Source organism: Trichoplax adhaerens, genomic scaffold (assembly GCF_000150275.1).
Source record: "Trichoplax adhaerens TRIADscaffold_2 genomic scaffold, whole genome shotgun sequence".
NCBI classification, from domain to species: domain Eukaryota; kingdom Metazoa; phylum Placozoa; class Uniplacotomia; order Trichoplacea; family Trichoplacidae; genus Trichoplax; species Trichoplax adhaerens.
In genome coordinates this window covers 6,551,566-6,572,577 of record NW_002060944.1, presented here as the reverse complement: position 1 = coordinate 6,572,577, position 21,012 = coordinate 6,551,566, and the positions used below count along the sequence as shown (strand labels likewise).

At 30.6% G+C, this 21,012-nt stretch overlaps 2 protein-coding genes across 2 annotated transcripts; one reads left to right on the top strand and one right to left on the bottom strand.

Moving 5' to 3' along the window:
* Window positions 1–786: 786 nt before the first annotated feature.
* TRIADDRAFT_53657 (uncharacterized protein) lies at window positions 787–4,881 on the top strand (the record flags this gene model as incomplete). The annotated part of the gene is made up of 16 exons (XM_002110040.1): window positions 787–877; window positions 1,118–1,171; window positions 1,301–1,386; window positions 1,494–1,541; window positions 1,662–1,775; window positions 1,900–1,962; window positions 2,116–2,151; window positions 2,291–2,395; window positions 2,739–2,865; window positions 3,162–3,260; window positions 3,371–3,472; window positions 3,603–3,772; window positions 3,841–4,076; window positions 4,411–4,485; window positions 4,639–4,711; window positions 4,792–4,881. The coding sequence occupies 16 exons, from the start codon at window positions 787–789 to the stop codon at window positions 4,879–4,881; spliced, it is 1,569 nt and encodes a 522-aa protein (XP_002110076.1).
* Window positions 4,882–5,354: 473 nt separating this feature from the next.
* On the bottom strand, window positions 5,355–8,106 carry TRIADDRAFT_35520 (expressed hypothetical protein). The gene is made up of 4 exons (XM_002109494.1): window positions 7,907–8,106; window positions 6,739–6,826; window positions 6,033–6,148; window positions 5,355–5,736 (listed from the first exon to the last, which is right to left on the bottom strand). The coding sequence occupies exons 1-3, from the start codon at window positions 8,060–8,062 to the stop codon at window positions 6,060–6,062; spliced, it is 333 nt and encodes a 110-aa protein (XP_002109530.1). The 5' UTR covers window positions 8,063–8,106; the 3' UTR covers window positions 5,355–5,736; window positions 6,033–6,059.
* Between the last annotated feature and the right edge of the window lie 12,906 nt (window positions 8,107–21,012).

Sequence of the window (21,012 nt, the reverse complement as noted above, 5' to 3'; positions counted from 1 at the left end):
CCTGTACATGTGAGACATTTTAATCAAGCACAACCTAAAACATAAGCATAATATTCATTTATGTCTATGATTACAAAAATATATAAGCTAGAGGTAGATATACGACTGGACAAACTTAAATATCTTAACTGATAATAATCTTATCGTTTTATTTAATCTACCCAAGGGTACTTTTATTATCAATTTGTAATCTCAGGTAAAATTAGTTTTATAATTTATTAGCAACACCAATATTCTTAACTTTCATATCTTATTGATCGATATAAATTGTCATAATAAACATCAAGAAGAGATTACCTATATCAGAATTAAAGCAAAACTTATTGCGTCTTCCTTTTGTAGTACTATTTCGTAACGCACGACGCAATGCGTACATGATATAGCTCTAGCCTCAGGGATAATTTCAATCTTTTTTATCAGATATTTAAATACATTAAATCACAATTAATCACGCTCGCTGCATTTTCAAATCACAGCTAATTATTGCTATATGAGATCATTTCTCTGCTCAGCTTGAATAATCTCTTGTTTTTAAGAATAAGGCACAGACAAATATATGTATACAGTACATACTATATATATGGATATAATTCATGATTAGTTGACTATAATTCCCGTTATTGTCAACCTTTAATGTTTTAAAAGAGATTATTTAGGGTATTAAAAATTTCGTATTCGTTAGTTATCTTCTTGACCTTATATAAAACAGTGGAAAGCGTTAATCAAATTAAAAAGCTGCAAGGTCGTATCGGAAATTTAAATAGTGAACTACAAAGCTTCACTAAAATGACAATTGATATGTCAGATAATGAGGATGAAAGTGATGACTATGCATATCGTGAAGTAGAGTTACAGAAAAGACCAGTTATTAATAAAGGTATGATAGTAGTTACCAAGAGTATATTTATTTAAGGCGTAAATTTTTATTATAGTCAATAGCAAAGCGATATCTGATGCTATTTACAGCATTTAACTATGTAGATATTTACTTATATGCTAGGAATAAGCTCTGTACAATTTATGTCGTAATTAGCAGTAGCAACAACCTTCGTATGAATTTTAGCAGTTAAACTTATTAATATCTGTTATGTACATATAATTTAAATAAATTGTTTAGAAAAAGAAGCCAAGGAAATGAACCGATTTGCCGGCGTATTCTCATCGAAAATTGGTAACTGTATATATCATAATTTTCTCATTTGTTGTATGATTCTAGTCCGAAATAATAGACTAACATCGAATCGGCGATAAATATATGCAATGTACTAACCACTGTCAATCTATCTCTACAATATAAAAGTACTAATGCAAGATAAGAAACCTTTAAAATTAAAATTCTACGATAAACAAATGAGATATGAGCAACTGCGAGAAACCGTCAGACAAGTAAGCAATTAGAACTGGAAACTACGTATTATATTACTTTTAGGACTAATGTAAATTTTTTTGCATATAAGCTATTTATGTCCTATTTCATAATTTTACAATAACAGAGAGCATATAATAGAGAAGAGCGACCCGAAAAGCCTAAATTAGTCGAGGTAACAACTATATAAAATTAGGAACTGCTGTAATATAAAAAATTTTCGTATTTTATTAGAACCTCAGAGATCTGAAAGGCGAACCGCTCTGAAATAATAATTTTTAATTTTTGTATATAGCTTCAATCTTATCCAGGATATGATTCTCATCATGTAACTCGTTTACCAGAAAATATTTCTGTATCAAGTCAGCTAAGACGAATATCAGAAGCTCAGGATGATTTAAAAAAGAAGGTAATCTAGACGGCGCATACTTGAGATAGACACCATCATAATAATACCATCTATAAAGCTATTAACAAGTTGTCAAATATGTACATTCAAATATTATTTTTTTATTTAATTATTCGGTATCTAGCCCCGTTATAGAGCTGAATTCGTAAAATGTTTTCATTCCGAAATATCAGAAGCTATTATGCAGGTAGTATATAGCGTATATAAAGATTTCTTCCACATTAATCTTTTTTGTATCAATACAAAGTGCTAAACGTGACTCAATATTGCCTTTTCTGCTCTGATTATAATAATGTAGCACAAAATGATAACATTTTTCACTATTTCTTATTTATCATAGGATACATTCTGGTGGTTTTTTCTTTATCGATATCAGGTACTTTAAGATAATTTATCATCCTACCAGTTGTAATCCATATAAACAAATTTTGGAGTTAATTTTCATGTTTACTTTGGATAAACTATGACAGTGCTGACTGCGTATTCATTTCATTTTTTCGATATCTTTATTATAGCCTAGTAAATACACACAGGACAAAATTTTTAACCGAATTGCTTATAATTACGTCAAATTATTAACCTTTGCCAGAAATCCTCTATATAGAGATGTTTTCCTTCAGGTATACCACGTCTTTGTTTTAAAAAGATTTTGTATAAAAATTTACTACAACATTTATCCTACAGTTTTAATTGAACAAGGTGTATGAATACAATGGCCGTTTATTTGTGCCAAAATAACTTTGGAGACAATTTTGCTTTTAGAATAGTGCTAACTTAAAAATTTATAGTCAATATGCACATTAAACGTAAAGGGTTTACTGGCCAAGCCTTTTAACGTTCACATTATATACTGGATCAATGTTGTTCATACTTGTTTCATGATTATCATTAGTTTATAAACTTGATGATATATCTTGGGAGTTACCATTAGCGCTAAGTTACTTTGTTACTTTTTCTTTCTAGTCCTATCCAGATTTAGTATGCCAAACTATTTATAGTACATTTTGTGAAGCCTTTCCAACGTCTTGGCGTCAATACAACGAAAACTTTAAAACAGAATTAACAAATCTAGTAACACTGTGGATGACAGGTAATAATATATTACAGAATAAGGCAAGCCTGCCTTATGCTATTTCCTATTGCGAATTAATTACTATTACGTGCGTTTTCAATATAAAAGATATTTTAGTATTATTATCAACTGTTACTAAAAGATTACGTAATTACCAGTAAATTAATTGCAAAGGTAGAAATTTTTATAATCTATTACTATAATATCAACAGTTATATTTTAATAGGTTTCAACTATACCTGAGCTTGCAATGTTAAGTATTGATTGCCATTGAATTTTCTATAGCTAATTGGCTGTTTTTTGTTTCCTAATAGGAAATAAACCCTACCCTCGATCATGGAGTAAATGGCCTTATAGTAGATTAGAGCCAGCCATTGTTCAGAAAAGAGAAGCTCAAGCGAAACAAGAAAAAGGTATATCGTAAAGTTACAATTTTTACGAAAAATAGTTTTCCTTTACTACTTCTTTAATCCGTATTTTTTACGGTACTATTCTAATCCCTATTGCACTATATTTAATCTAGTCCCAGCCTTAAACTTTAACATTATTCATAAAATATCGCAATCGAATGGTACGAATAGCAATCAAGAAAGTAGCAAAGAATCATCTGAGCAAAACTCACAAGGTGAATTTTAATTACTAATACCTAGTTTTGTTGCTTGATTAATATATAGACTTCATTAATCGATTAACATGTTTAAGTTCGTTTATGTAATAGTATTTACAATTATTCTATCTTTAAAACAAATTAATAGATGGAAAACGAAGCCGACAAGGTAGCATGTCATCTTTTCCTGGTAATATAACTCCTTTACCATCAAATCGTCGACTACGGAACGATGGTACAAGAATTATTGTTGGAACTAAAAATAACCCTAAGAAAATTATCAAATTAAATCCTAATTTTAGAAGACACCGAAGCCAAGTAAGATAATGATACGGTTCGGTTTTACTTGAAATTAGATTAAGGAGCTACGTTATAATTTCTGTTAGTCACATCCAGCAACGAAAGGCCCTGAATTCGAAAAATCGATCTTTAATATTCATGGCCATAGCCCCTTAGTAGAACAATATATGAGAATGAAACAATTACGAAAATCCAATCATCCTGTAGTTTATATCCATCGAACTGATATTAATAAATTGCCACCCGTCGATGCATTAACTTACCAAGACGTAATTAAAGACTCCAGAAATACGGCACATGCCATCGAGAAACATTTCGAAAAGTAAGTAAATCACAGGTTGATATCGTTATAGTATTTAGAATATACTACTATCAGAGTTGAACCTTATAATTTAAAATTACTTTATGACGACGCGTAAAAAGAAGATTTTCATATCATGTATTACACATTTAAAGACATTAATTTTTGTTACGTATTTATCGATTCTTGAATAGCAGACATCGTTTTGATAGAATACTGTTCTTATTAATACTACTGCATGAAGTTAAAAGCTTAGTACAGTAGCAAGTATTACGTGATGTCATTTTGAGATTCATTTTTTGCTATTTTATTGATTTATCCGTACTAAACTTTGATATTTTTACTATCTGTGTAGATTTACAAAATCAATTGAACAAGATCAGACTACTTTCGCTCTGGAACAGCACCATGAATATCTCAATTATAGAAAGTAATGTCACTTTTTTAGCTATACATTCCTGAATAATTCTTATTCTATCTTTACCATACAGTATATACTAAAGTATACGAGTATAAATCAACAAGTCTTAAATGATGTGATAGAAGGATAATCATAACTCAAGATTGTTATTCAATCACCTAGACGACAAGAAATACTCTTAGAACAGCCTCGTGAAATTAAAAGGCTTAGCGATGTATTGAAATTAGAAGCCGCGGTAAGATAATTGATTTTTCAATTTGACTAAGCAAACATACCATCATTGTTACTAACTTCATTTGATGACTTTTAATTTAGCAACGAGATTATATTGGTTATGGCAAGCATTCATCATCGGTACTTCGTGCTGCATTAGAAGCTATTAACTTGGATGAAGTTCAAGAATAAATGCTGTAATTATAAATATCGAGTGAGATATATCTAGTACAGATTACACGTTGTACATTAAAATTACCTGAGTAGCTGTTACAGGTTTTACGCTAATTTCAAGTTTTCTATTAAATGTTTATAATTAAATTATAAACATATTCACCTTCAAAACTGTCTATACAATGTTGTTATCATAAGTCACTAATGTTGCTATCATTTTAAATATTGCTTTTATCGCCATATGATAGAATAATTTGTGTCAATCCTTCATTCCGGATTTGCGGTGTAATATATTTTTGCGATTACAGTAATTGGATGTAATATTTTTCCAAGTGCTTAAAATTGCTTTTTAATTGAACATTTTTTTGACGCTAAAATAGGCGTTACGTGTATTTAAGATGGTGCTAGATGCTAAAAATGCTTTACTATCTCTAAATATCAATCAAGTTTACAACCAACATATGGCATTTTTATAGTTAACAGTAATATTTATTATGATATGTCGATAAACCAAATTTAAGGCATTCCAATACAAAGTAGCTCAAAGCGCAATTTGTTAAGAAATATAAACATTGTACTAAACTATAACCAACAATTTCCACGCAATCAGGAAAGCTTTAGGCATGACAATTAAAAAAGTAACTAGAAACTGGCCTTTCATTTATCTTCTTTCCTTCTATATTACTTTATATTAGAAAAATGAGCCTTAAATCACTATGACAAGGAATACATCTGTTAGGAATAGAATTACAAAATCATGACTGGATCCATGCGCATTTGCGTGCTTCCTAGCCATTCTAAGAGATGAGCTAGGCTACCAATATTAACCCATATGCTCGAACTTAAATACATCTCTATGCAGACATTGATCAACTGAAAAATAATCCAAGAGTATATATAAGAGCTCTATTAACAGGCAACAATAGCTAATTCATGAGATATAGTTAACTTATTAGTAAATTTAGAGACAGCTTTTACAAATAATTTTTGCAAAATGTAATGAAAATTCAAACGGGTAAAATTACATACAACGTCGACATGACAGTGTGCAATGGAAACAGGTATACTACTGAAAGCGTAAAATATGGCATACTACCTAAATCATTTTCTACTTTTATCATAATGATTTTCATCAATACTGTAGCAAATTTACCGACATTTCTACATACCTTGTTAGCAAATCAGCCTTTTGATGCTTATTCAATGCCCATCGCCTTGACAACATAGGCAACAGCATCACTGCAATTAAAGATCTTTTCGGCATCGGCGTCCGTAATTTCTATACCTATTATTAACAATTAAGATGGCGTACTTAGCATATTATAGCATGGCTGAAAAAACCAATGCTACATATCTACATACACATTGAAGGCAAATGTAATCTATCAGTGAAAGTGTAACGTCTCCATCATTTTACGACGATTAAATGATCATGTCAACTCGCAGATAGTAGCCAAGTAAAAATATACCGGTACCCATGCTAAAGTAAAGTGTACCATTTGATTTCTTTTCTTAGCTAATACTAAGTATAAATTATTAATATTAATACTGCTTTTGAATATACTTTAACATAGGCATATTTTGCAGGACTACCAGTAAATAAAGTAAAGGAAAATAAATTTAAGGTATAACTTATTCGATCGTAACCCCGAAAGTAGTGACATTGTTATTACCATAGCCAGCTGATGTATGAGAATATTAGTAATAAAGATATTGATACAAATTACTGTATAGTATCATCAATCTTAAAATACAAAAAGAACTAAAGGGTGATTATGTGGTACGCTGGAGTTAATATACTCAGTTTGGTTTATTAGTTACGGGGGTATAAATTCAAAAAGTTCTAGTAATTTGTAATATGTAAGATACACATACCAAATTCATCTTCGAACGCCATCACAATTTCAACGGTATCTAAACTGTCCAATCCCATGTCATTAATAAAATGGGCATCCATACTTAACTGTGATTGAAAAGTAAGAGAAAATTTTGAGTTGCTTTGACGATCATAAGTAAAATCATAAACAGAAATGATTGTTGACATTATTTTTTAGAGCAATCCAAGTCGAGACTCTACAAATACAATTTAGGTATTCTATGGCCTTGAACATGATGTGAAACATGATCCATTTTAATACGATAGTAACAGTAAAGGGAAATGATTGTATAATCAATAATCGATGGTTCTAGTGAAAAGTTCACATTGCTTGGATAGCGATATTATTCAACCATAAGCAGAAGTGAATCTTGGTAGCCTTTCGAACTATCTAGGCGTTTCATGGCCTTGAATAGGGTGTGAATATAATATAACTATAAGGAAGTACTGTTTAATGATGATAATAGCAAAGAAAAATGATTTTATAATCAGTCTTGCATAGAAAAGTCTGAATTACGTTGACGATGTTCTACACTAATCAACGGTACGTAGAAATGAATCTTGATAGTACGCACAGGAGGAGAGCCATTCGAACCAAGCTATCTAGTTCATTATTGACGTTGAACCTAATTTGTATACTTTGACATCTCTAAGGAATTACTCTTGTAGGATAGGAATGGCAATAAAAAAATGATAACCTATTCAATCAACTAACTAATAGAATAGACTGCCGGTAAAAATTTGGAATGAACGCATAGTCCAGTAAGATGCTGCAGCGTGGGAGATGGCATTAGTATTTTTTTCTCCAAAGGAGAGAAAGGAATGAAGTCATGCTTCAAATTCATATGATGATAGTTAAAATAAGCTAGTGAAAGACAATTTATTTATGCCAGTATCATCTATTTCGATCGTTTTTAATCATCCCTATGAATAGAATACGATCGAAGGAAAGGAATAGCAGGCGTATGGCCAGGTAGAGCGGCATCACGCATGCAATCCTTTACCTGCATCGTACACTTGGTACCGTCTCAGTACAGACTACCATCAACTGTAGCAAAACTCAATTTTTCTATTCGTCTATTGTAGATGAATGAAATGAAAGAGCTAAAAGTATTTCATTTATCGATGCCCATGGAAGATGCATCTGTATTCTTACTGCATTAATACCTTGCTCGTGTCTACTTTATCGAATGATCGGAGAACTTCCAAGACACGATGTTCAATTTCCTCCTTGTTGGGGCCATGGTGATCAGCATAAAATCGAACAGACGGCTTGACTAAAGACAGGTATACAGCACCTAGTAAATTGTGATCTTTAGCCATAGGAGTGATTAATTGAACTCTTGGATTACTGATGATTGTCGTCAAGGTCCGACTGCAATAAGATCGAGCTACTCTTGGCAATATTCTTAAACTATTTCGCAACATACTGTTGGCCGCCATGTTGTTGAGCTTGCTGGACTGTCTTTTCAAATCGACTAGTGACCCGCTGGATGGGGGTGAAGTGAGCGTGGACGAACGTGGCGACCAGTACCACGATCAGCGCTTGACATTGTACTGTACTGTACCGTTACGGTGGTCCTTGTAGACAGTGTGTAGTACTGTAGACTACAGTACAATCTATGGTCTGCAGACTGCTGGAGTACTGTACCGTACTGTGCAATACGAAACGAACCGATGTAAAATAGATGTCACTCATTTAAAGTCTATTTCAAGTATAGTACAAGTATTTTTTACGACATATATTTTACACATTACTGGGTCAGCAATATTGAAGTGGACCGAGTGCGAAGCGATATAGGCAAGCGAAAACAACTTTCAAAACGACTATACGCCCGATGCAATGCACTGAGTGTAGTAGGTAACAGTACTGGATATCGGGGCTGTTTCAGTATGAAGATAGCACGTTGTCCATGCTTTCGTCACCAACATGGTCTACTGTGGACTCTATTTGTTTTGCTTGTTTGTTTTATTGGCTTAAGCAGGAGGATTTAGTTATTCCATTTTATTCTTTCTTCTTTCCTGAGTTAGTCAAGTCAGTATCGCCTGTATCTACTGATCTTATGGATGCGATGCCGTCGTAGACAGTTCTATCACTATTTCCTTTTCTCTTCTGTGAACCACAGATAGAAATCGAAAATATGTTTCCTATCCTGAGATGTCTTTTGAGCAGTTTTGACAGTATCCTATCATACCGTGGGATGGTGCTGTCCAAAGTGCCAGTAATCCAGGGTCCACATCATGGTACATATTAAGGATTTATGAGAAGAAATACAGTACAATTCTGTAAAAAAAAGCCATACGTCATCACTCACTCACGCCACAAAGAGTGCAGTATATTGATTCCACTGTCCACTGCACGGTATACAGTTAATGTTTGTCGGCAAAAGAACTGGTGTCAAATCAATGTCAATAGCTATCCTAGTAAAATCAAGTATCGTCCAACCCTTGATTTGATCAAGTTGAATCATACCTTAAAGCTAGGGTCTCATGATTTGATTTGGATTGAATTTTTAGATTTTGCCGGCTTGATTTGATGTGATCAGATGAATCATGCCTTAAAGCTGGATGTAATATCTCTCTTACTTCACTTATATTTCATCAATTGCTAGAATTAGCAAAACACTATCTTAGCTCACAAGATTACTATTACTTTCTACATAGTACTTAGGACTTATAACTAGAGTGTTACTTAGCTAGTTAATACTTGAGGAATCTTAAAATTGCATTACACTAGGCTTTCATGATTTCATCACTTTGAATCATGCCTTAAAGCTGGGTGTAAGATCTCTCTTACTTCACTTCACTTCTACTTCATCAATTAACTAGAATTAACAAAGCACTATCTTAGCTCACAAGATTACTATTACTTTCTATAGTACTGTACTTATAACTAGAGTGTTACTTAGCTAGTTAATACTTGAGGAATCTTAAAATTGACGCGGCACTACACTAAGGTTTCATGAATTGATTTGGATTGAATTTTCAGATTTCACCGGCTTGCTTTGATTTGATTTTACCGGTAAGATTTAGCAGACCATGTTACTGTTTAGTACTGCGTACCATGACAACTTAGTGGCAGTTACCAGAAGTACCCAAGTTGAGGCAAATGAATACCCGATGTTTCAAGTTTGTAAATCGCAGATTACCATAGTGCAAACTAGCATGTGATCTGAAGAGTAAACAGTACCATAAGAAGAAGAAATAGACATGACAGTCGGATTAGAATGTGTTCCGCCTCATATCACCTTATTCTAAACACTTCATTACGCCAATATGCCGATGCTCAATTCTGTGGTGGATTCATTTTCTCAACTGTAGTTATACGCTACCCGTTCTATCAACGAATCATTCTATGATTATGCAATGCAATACCTGCTATGCTTTGCAGGCTGACACTTGTCAAAGAAGTAAACCCTCATTACTTCTAATTTAATCTGACAGTATTCTAAACTGTATTGCTTAAGCAGGTGGTATGTCAACAGTATCTGCATGTTCTCTACCGTCACAGCGACTTCTGATAGAAATAGTCAAATTAATAACTAAGTGACGAACCGATATAGATAGCATTCATCGACTGATCAGGTATAATAATGTCGAGGAGCTACAACAGAAGCTATCTGTAGTTGTAGGATAGTTATCGATAGCTTATAAATAGTCAAACAAACTAAGTGATTAACAGATAGAGATAGCATCCATCTACAGATCACGCATAAGAACATTAAGGAGCTACAACAGAAGCATCTGTAACAGTGGGATATTTGTGGATAGCTTATATAATAATAGTCAGAAGTCAAGGACTCCAAAGAGAAAAGCATTTTCCCTTTTAGGACTCTCTGCTTAAGTTATTTAATTAACACACTAACTTCTTAGCTGCTATAAGTACCTACATATTAAACACTATCCTTATGCTATTATCATTGCAATGATTGTACAGAACGGTATGAAATTAGAACTGTTTCAACTGCTTAATCCTTATTACAGTACTCCCAATCTAACCTGACAAAATACTCTAGAATAGACATGAATTTGCATGTTGCCTAAAATTGGCCCAATGACTTCCCTAACAATTTTAGTGTATACGCGTAAAAAGGTAATTGACTGGGAATAGCCTCTACAACTGTCTTCTTGGTTTTGACTAAATTACTGCTAATGCGCCATATTGCACTCTACTGTATTGCGCTTAGTAAGCACCTTTTTTAGCAAAGAATTAATTCACAAGGCTAATGGAAATTCTGATCATATCTTACCCATCGATTCTGTTTAGCTGTTACTGCAGAAGACAGTCGACAGTCAAGAGCATAGATATGTGAGTTAGAGCTTCTATTAAATTATTAATATCTGCATTATTATGATCATTCAGCTACTTACTACTAATCAGACATTGGTAAAATCAACTTTATTGCCTTTGAAATGAGACTACACGTATTTCCAGAATCCTACAGCCTACTGGTATACCTATCAATGAGAATATGGTTTTCTTGAGCACCTCGTGGAAACTACTGTCGCACTTTCAATATCCTTACGCTATTTTTCATCCATTACTTCCTATGAATATTTTACCATGCCCAAGGCATGTGCACTCTAGACTACCTAAATGGCTACTGTGGAGCCACATTAAGTATCTAAAAAAGTGCTTCGATTTTTTGTTAACTTTACTTGATCACTTACATCAGTTCTCTACAAGCGAATACCTATACATGTCTAAAGCGATAATATGTCCCCTATGAACAGTTACTTACTCATAACCTCACAATCGAAAATATTATACTGTACAAGCTAATCTATTTTACGACAGCATTATAGCCAAGAATTACCAATATACTCGTATTATCATCAATTAGACAAGATAGAAAAAATATCTACAATTATTCCATCATCTCAGCATGGAAGTGTCACTTTCCGCACCATTTATGCGACATCTTTAACCTCTATTTGCATGAAGAAATCGACCGTTCGTCATCATCCTGACAGTATTGTACCCATGCAGCTACTTAATTACTTAAAGTTATTTTAATTATAATACAATTTATGTAGACTATAATAATATTTATCAATTAATAGGCAATATTAATCAATTGTCTACTCCATCTTTATCTAAAACATTTTTTCTTCTACTCTATATCACTGGACAAAACATGTGAAATAACTCATTAACTTTAATTCTATTCTACGAGTAATTACTATGGTTTAAGACAAGATTGAATCGAGTAACGATAATAATTTAAATAGTCTACTCTATCTAATGTACAATATTCTTGTCTGCATCATGAGATAAAAACAGGTGAAACATCTCACTGATTTCAGTTTTACTCCACGAATAATTGCGTCATTATTATAATAAAAACATATAGTAGACTGAATGAAGTGACAATCTTAGTATATAGAATCATCATTCCACTATTTTTAGTTTACTGAAATTAGCATGTATGTCAAAAGAAAAAAGCTGTTTACCGTTTGTAGCAGATGATAGACATATTCCCAATTTCCAATAAATCTATATAAAGAAAATTTTAATAACTTTAAATCGTCTCCTCTGTCTTAATCTACGATATTTTCCTCTTCCGAGACAAAAACATGTGAAAGACTCATTGATTGCAGTTTTACTCCACGAATAATCACACCATTATTATGATTAAATTAAAACGTAGACTGAATAAAGTTTCAATCTTAGTATATAAAATCATCATACCAACATTTTTAGTTTACTGAAATTAGCGTGCATGTTAAAAGAAATAAAAAATGTTTAGCGTGTGTAACAGATAACAGATATGTTCGCCAATGTTTATTAAATTGATACAGGAAAATATTACGTTAAGTGTAAAGGCATTTTTCCCTAGTTAACAAGCTACCTGCTTGGCTGTAATAAAGGACATACATAGCACTTGGTAAAATAAAGCTATCTTTTCATCATCTTCAGTTTACTAAAATTAGAATAGATAACTATAGAAAGAAAAATAGATAGCGCTTGTAACAGATGATAAATAATATGGATAGATATACGTACCAATATTCTCTTGACTCTATATCAAGATGATAGGATTAGGCTGGACTTCCTATTTAAAGTAGTCTTGACGGATACCGAGATATTAATAGCAAAGTAAACGGATGATATTGATTTAGAAAACAATAGTCTCAGCTACTATTTTTATGTTTTATGAAAGTTAGTGGGAGGAGGATACGGTAATTTAATTTACCTTCAATCTCTTATGTAATTTCCTCAATTGAAGAATCAATCATTGTTGTGTGTCTCCAAGATGGCGGTAATATCCGAAGGATATTTTTAAATCTCTGACACATTTACTAAATAAAGAAAACAACACAGTCAACTGCATTCAAGGCAAGGTCAATACCTTCTATAGTAATCATAGTTATTTACTATAATTTTTCATTTCCTTGTTCTTACTATGATTTTATAACGATAATCCGGGTCCAGTTTCATCATATCAATCGATCATGTTAGTAATTTAATAATTTTGTATTTTCTATAATTTTCTAAGCAAATCCATTTAGTGTTAATACCCTTGATACTGCCCGCGATTCAATTTTGATTTTGATTTACCTATCATTTAGCAAAATTTTGTTTCGAAAATTCTATCGAAACTGATTACTTTCCCTTTAACCTTGATTCTACCCATATACTAATATACCGTACTATATAAATGTTCGTTTATTTCTTACTTGATCAAAATAGCGCCTGATTTTAAATTTTATCCTATCTCTTCAATCTCCTTATGTCATTATATGAATACAAGGGACCGAAATTTGATGTTAATTTTTCATTTATTTACTCATTCATGCATTGTAGTACTTATTTCAACACCATATAAAGACTAGCTTAAATCATTTTTCGGTTTTGATTCCTTATCATAATCTCTCTACCAGTATACCATCATCGCCTTCGTATTACTATTTGCTACGAATTTAATGGTGGAAGCTGTGTTAGTCATTGGTAAAATTGAACAAAATTGTAAGGTTAAATTCGATTTTCTTTTTATCTTCAAAACTCGCATAACCGCCTATGTATCTGCACTTACGAACATTTGATAATTTATATAAGAAAACCCATTTCTTAGCACTTCCTATAATATAATTTAATTGAGCTAAACTTATTTTATTACTCTCTATTAATATCTTAGTAGTAGTATTGCGTCAATCAGGACAATATCTTAATTCATTCATTGACATTAAATTACTAAAATTTATTTCATTATCAAACGATACATAAATGAAAGATATCATTAACTTTAATACAGCTAAGTTAAGACATCCATACTATAGTTAACAACTTGACATTAACCTATTTACTGTAATAGTATTTCTCCATTACAAATATTCTATCCGACTCTTGAATCTATCAGTAAATAATAGAAATATCTTCGAAATTTTATAATTCAAACCTACTCAAATTAATTAGACAAATCACGTAAGTTCCTGTCCTAAAAAAAGGCGTTCTATTCGCCAGACAGAATTATCTCTTATATATTAATTTCAAATCCTTTAGAAGAACGTTATACGGTGTAATCAAACGTCCAATTCCATCAATTAGAATTTCTATTAACTGGTTAGTCAAAGGATTATGCAGGTAGAGTCAGATTCTCAAACATGATGCTTTTCGCTTTCAATTTATGATAACATTAGTCGAATTTAAAATAGTTTAATATTCATATACTAAGTAATTTAATGAAACTTGTGATATAACGAGATGCTAAATTGAATTGATCAAGTAAATTGATGATACAAAACTGCATAGAAAGATTTCATATGAATTATTACATATCGGTCATTTTTTAACGAAAATTATTCATTGTAAGTTTACCACAAAATATTAGTCCTTCGTTTTATCATTTAATGCGATAATCAGATTTCAGATTGTACATAATTAAACTACAGCATAAATATTTCGAACCCAACTTGTTAACAAGCGATATAATAGTAGTATTTCTGATTTATATCGTCATATCTAGAATTCTAATATTAGTAAAACTCAACTTATTAGCAATTATATATTCAAGTCTAGTCTACTAATCCGAAAGTAGTGTACGCAATTGGTTGTACAGGATTACCGCATTTACGTATCATATCCAAAGTTTTTAAAATTAGTAATGCCAAATTTATATGTAATTATTTATCACTCTAGATTAAAAAATGACGTAGCAGAGTGAATTAAAGGGTTCTATCATCTATTTCAATCATGAAATACATTTTTAGAATTTCCAGCTATTATTATGCAGAAAACTTTTAAATATCAAAGTTTCTATCGCTTAAATTAATATAAGTTAATATTATTACAATAATACAACATAGAAATAGCAAAACCTGTCACGGTAAGTAAATCTAGTCTTTCTCGTAAATGTACGGAATGGATCAAGTTATTCAGATAAATAAGCAGTAATTATATAATGGCAAAGTACGAGCACAAAAACCCAAGAAACTCCAAATACTTTCCAATAGTGTATGCAAAAATACAAGTTTCTTTTTAGTAAAATATCATCGATGATATAGAATCACTTTACATCCAATTGGATTTCATGATCCAATTTTTACTAAAAAGAAAGGTTTTGATATATAGAATGTAATTATAGTGTATGAGTGCGCTTAAAGACCAGTCTCTTGTATTTAAGTTTCATTTTGGTTAGGTATTGATCATTCTACGATTATTGCAATTTTTATTACGTCTAAAAAAATGATACTTCCAAATCATATAGATCTTAATGATAACATTATATAATAATTAGTTAAAATAACATGACCATTAAATAAGAAGTATAGGTATAATTATTTTCCATGGCAAGTGATACAGTTAGAATGCGTGTTAATATATATGTAATTTTCTCTCAGTTAAAATAGCAATAAAGTACGAAATATTATAGTTTACATTAATCAGACCCAACCTGATATAGTTATAAAGTGTATTAGTACAAAATTTCTACTTTAACTCCGTCTAAAATAACCTGTTAATGAGTACAGAGCCAATAGTAAATCTTTATAACAGCTACTTCGAATTTAGCTTATACCAAATCAAACCGGATCATTTGACATAATATGAAAATGCGAACAACAAAATCTCTTCTTTAATTGGAATGGAAATATATTCACGTATGCAATAATCAAAGAACTAACGTTAAAAAAATATTTATTACGAATTATTTAAAATTTTAATGGCCGTACTGCAAATATGATTTAGACGCCTGCAGTTACCTACTTGATGGCTATGATTTCTTTAATTTTATTTTAAATTTAACCTAATTTGCATTAACGGTGTCTTCATTTTATTGCCACTTTATGAAACTTGTAACAATATTATGATCTTAAATTCGTTATACAAATCACTCAGAAAGGAAATCGCCGCTAATTTAAATTTAAAGTTTATAATTTACATTAATTCTTATTTTTACATGAAACTTCAAATTAACTATTACCAGTAACATGCTAAACCTCTCTACATTCTGAAAATTCATTAATTTAAAAAATAAAAGTCCAACAAATTCTTAATACGAGTTATCGGACAGTATTTTAAGCAAATAAGTTTTAATACTGTACTATCTAAATCTCAATAGCGGTGCGATACTGTCCGTTAATTTACATGCTGTGCTGAAATTCAAATTTCGATTTCAAAAGCTTAAATGACAGCAATAACAGAGCTTGATAATTTCTGTATGAAATTTTTAATTGCTATTAAGGGTGTTTTAAATTTTCACATTGCTTAAAGATCATTAAAAATAACAGGATAATAAATTCCTGATATAGCTATTACAAAATATTTCAAGCTAATTAATTCTAATAACGTCCAAATCCTGTTATTACTGTTATGCTATTCACTAATTGCTATCAATAACTTTAATGTTAATAATTTTATAGCTCTCTAATTTTCTCGCGAAAATCTTAAATGAGTTACTACCGTTACCGTGTTAATGATACCCAGATCTTATTGCAATACTAATTCATTTAATAACGAAATAGTAATTTCCCGATGCAATTTTTCAAAATATCTTATGTAATTGATTATAAAAGTGTCTACATCTGTGCTTGACTATGGCATCATCGATTAAAACTACAAGATAATCTTCGATCTACAATAGTTTTCACATAGAATTTTAAAGCAACGTAAAAAGCGAATTTATAATAAGTATAAAAGACCATCTTCAAAATTATCTCGATTTGATACTCGAATAATCTCAACTATTACATTTACTATAGAAGAGATATTAGAGATGAATGTATTCATCATTTTAGAGATGGTCAGTTTGCCACGTGTAAAATATTTTTAATTATCTTTTCTCTATTTCTTTTATTTAGTGAAAAAATCCTAAAAATGACTATTTCTACCATCAATTAATAAGACTGGACTATCAAGAATGCAATTGAGGTTAGAAAAGAATGAAAACAATAATTCTATTCTTTAGCTATTGATGATTTATATATATTTGTCCGGCCTTTAATTCACCCTTATTGAACGTGAAATCTCAATATCTACTATTGTATTATCTATCGATTTTCAATCATTATTTAAAATAAATAACTGGAGATGAATGAAAGACTTTTCCCTTCTTTTTATTCTCTTAAATGGGCGAATGGATTGATCACCAACTATATCTATTCTCATTTTGATTTAGGTATTGCCATGTTTAGACATCAGTTTAAGGAAGAAAATTAGTTGAACATTGATCCATTCCAGTAAGATATTCTGCCATTAATTAGACGTTAACTCGTGTAGGACAGTTCAAATATCCGTAGATCGATCATCATGGTCAGCGTTAACCAATATTATATTTTCTACTTATAAATTTGATTAGCATTGTAAACACTTTATTTATTTTTAAATTATCAATACTTTGGAAAGTGATGTCAATCTTCGAGACGCCATTGATATTGTTTGTTATTGACTTTAAAAACACAATCCATAATTTTCAAGAAAGATAGAGGCAGTTTTAATATCTTTCTAAACTCTTCTATCATTTATAATATTCTATTTTATTTAGACGTCATCATCCTGATCAGACCGAAGAATTCATTCTTGAATTTAGGATAATCTTCATTCCACATTTTGCTGGCTGACTTACGTAAAATTGACCATCAATCGGCTAGCAACATCGGATCTTTCAAACATTTTAACGCCCATCAGATTCTTCCTTATTGAGCGTTGTCAAGGTAAAAATGAATTACTTAATATTTCGATTGGTATAGAAATTGAAATATTTTAACGCGATATTTATCATCCTGTCAAGACTATCAATTTATACTTCCAATGTTGCTTTAATCTTTAATTGATATCTACATCAGTTTACCAAATTCAATCTCTAGACTATTTTTCAGATTTCTTTACTATTTATTTCTAATCGATACTGAAATTAATCTAATAACACTTTGTACTAATACTTATAAGTATGGACAGGCTGATTAGTGACCTGAAAAGAACGTTTAATTTTATTTATTTTAAGTCCAACTTTATTTTAATATCCGGACATATCCAGAGATGATAGAGCATTTATTACATTTATGACTTTATTTTCAAGATCGTACGAAATATAAATTTTCAACGGCTAGACAACAATGCAGCGGCGATCATATAGAAAATATAAACATAATCTTTCCTCTCTACAGTATTACAAGTTCAACCGTATCGTGGATAGAAACACTGCTTAAAACCCATGAATGCGGTTGCATTGATCAAATTCTCATTTAGAATGAAAATTAGTTATCAAAAATTTCCTCTAAAAATTCAGTGAAAGAAATCTTTTCCTTCAGTAGATGAAATACTTTCCTTCATTAACGACACACACTTAAACAACAAAGCATAAAATTTACCATAAAAACTACGTTTCACTATTAATTTGCTCGGTTTACTATCGTAATTGGATTTACCTTCCTTTATATCTGTATCAAAAAGTTTATTTAATTTTAATTTTTGCCTGCCATATTTAGTTATAGTCATCATACTCGTGTTGACTAGATATAAAAATTAAATTAGTTGTCGAAACGATTATCTACTACAGTAATCCAAATACTGTGTATCCTCTCGCAAGATTTAATTAAGAAATAATATCATTCTTGACGAAATTACGTAAAACTATAGCCATAGAATCTTTCAAAGTATAGCTCTGATCGTGTTATCTTGGAAGTTATCATGGTTGATGGTTCAAGTGACAAAACTAACTGTGTTTAAACTTTTAAAACTGAATATGAAATTAAATTTCATCAAATCTTAGAAATAATAACATTTCATTAATTTTAGCACTATCAAACAATATTTTCAACCGTGAACCCTCTTTCTCTTTACTCTTAATTGCTAATCAAATGAAATTCTTTAAAATCATGACACATTGATATTTACTAACATTCAAAATCAAAGTGATATTCCTATAAGTTAAGTAAGATCTTGCGAGCCAAAACTAAACTATCAAGCTAGCACATATTCATATCAGTGGTACAATGTAATTGATGGCAGAATATTTTAAAAGCCCAATATCTTCTTCTTTAAATTTGAAATAAGAAGAGTTAGATCTACTTATAGTATATCTGGCATAGCTTGATTCTAGGATTGCAAAACAAAGTGAGTAAACATCGAACTACGGCAAACTATCATAAAGCTAATGTAAAGAATTTAAGTATTAGGCGGGGGTAAATTTTATATACTTCTCAAAGTCATCTTGTTTTGCTTTATCAGCAACGAAAATGTCAAAAATCAGGACTCACACTATAAATCCTTGACTAATGAAATATTAACAGAATTTACAAGATAATGCGGATCAGTTGCTATAACTAAAAGGAACTTGACACTTGAAACTGGATCATTTTTATACCAAGATCTAGTATCATAATATCGGTAGAAAATTAATTTCGTTAAATGGATCAAACTTATAGTATCTAAGTTATCTCAATGATAGGAAACTACGTTATACTTCAAAATCTGACGTATTCTCTGGTGTGTTATTTGATAACTGCTATAGGACAAATTCAAAAATTAATTGTGAAATTGAAATTCAGTAATAATATCGAATCCAGACTGTAATTAAGAATACTTCCGCTAGACCATTTAATTTTTTGATATCTGTATGAGACGTTAATTGTTTCTATGTCTGATGAATAAAAGAATCAAAGATAAGCTTAAGGATATTCAGATTAAAACTGGCTGATGATGTGGAATCTAAAATTATTCATACAAAAGTATTTCCATTATAATTTATATAAATTAAAGACGGAAGATTTTACTTGTGTCGTCAAATGATCTTCTAGTATTAATGTAACATTTGCACAGATCATTAACCTACAGACTTTAGATATTATGTTATCAACAGAAGCTCTTACGATGTTTCTTAAACGTTCATCAATATTTAATGACAGTTTAAAATGATACTACTAAATATACTTTTAGAACTATCGTAAATCATGATAGTGCTTTGCATAACTGCTTAAGATCATTAAATCATGATGTAAGGTAATATCTAGGTTTGATAACCCGTAAAAAATAAAAAAGCCTCACACGGATTTGACATGCGAGTATAATTTCTAAATGACTGCCGTATCATATTATAGAGCCCTTTCATTATCAATGATTGATTCTATAAACATTTAAAATGAATCACTATCTCACAAAGTTACAATATTGAGCTATAGCCTTTGATAAGAATCTACTAAATAATTCGAAATGATTTAGACGCTTAAATATTAATTTCATACCAATTAGAAATTGCCATTGCAGACTCTAGAGGATTTCTGAATGGGAATGTTATTCCAAATCTACAACTAATTCTAGCTGTTTAATTATAACTGACGTCTATATTAAAACAAAATAATTATAGGAAACTTCAAGATAATGATGATTAGGTTAATAATTACCTTAAATACTTTGCAATCATCAACATACCAGTTACGTTTAAATAACTTTTATAAAATTTAGATTTTGTGACTAATTTCTAATGATTTTTTTAATACCTGCATATCAATGCTGGCGTAGACTTATAGCTCATTAAGTCTCTTAATTATCATCTAGGCTTTACTATAAAATGATAAATTGTTTTATACTACTAAACGTATTGATTTAAAGAGGACTTCAGAATATTATTGATACCATAAATTTTAAAACTAGCTCTAAGCATCATCTACTCATAATTAAAAAATGAATAAATTTTTATAAAGATTTATAAGTAACATAATCATAATTAATTTCAAGTAAATTTTTAAATTTAAATGCTGTCGTAATTTTATAAAATATATATCATAACTACTTGCAATAATTTACTCACTTATTCTTTAGTATCTTTAAAATTTGT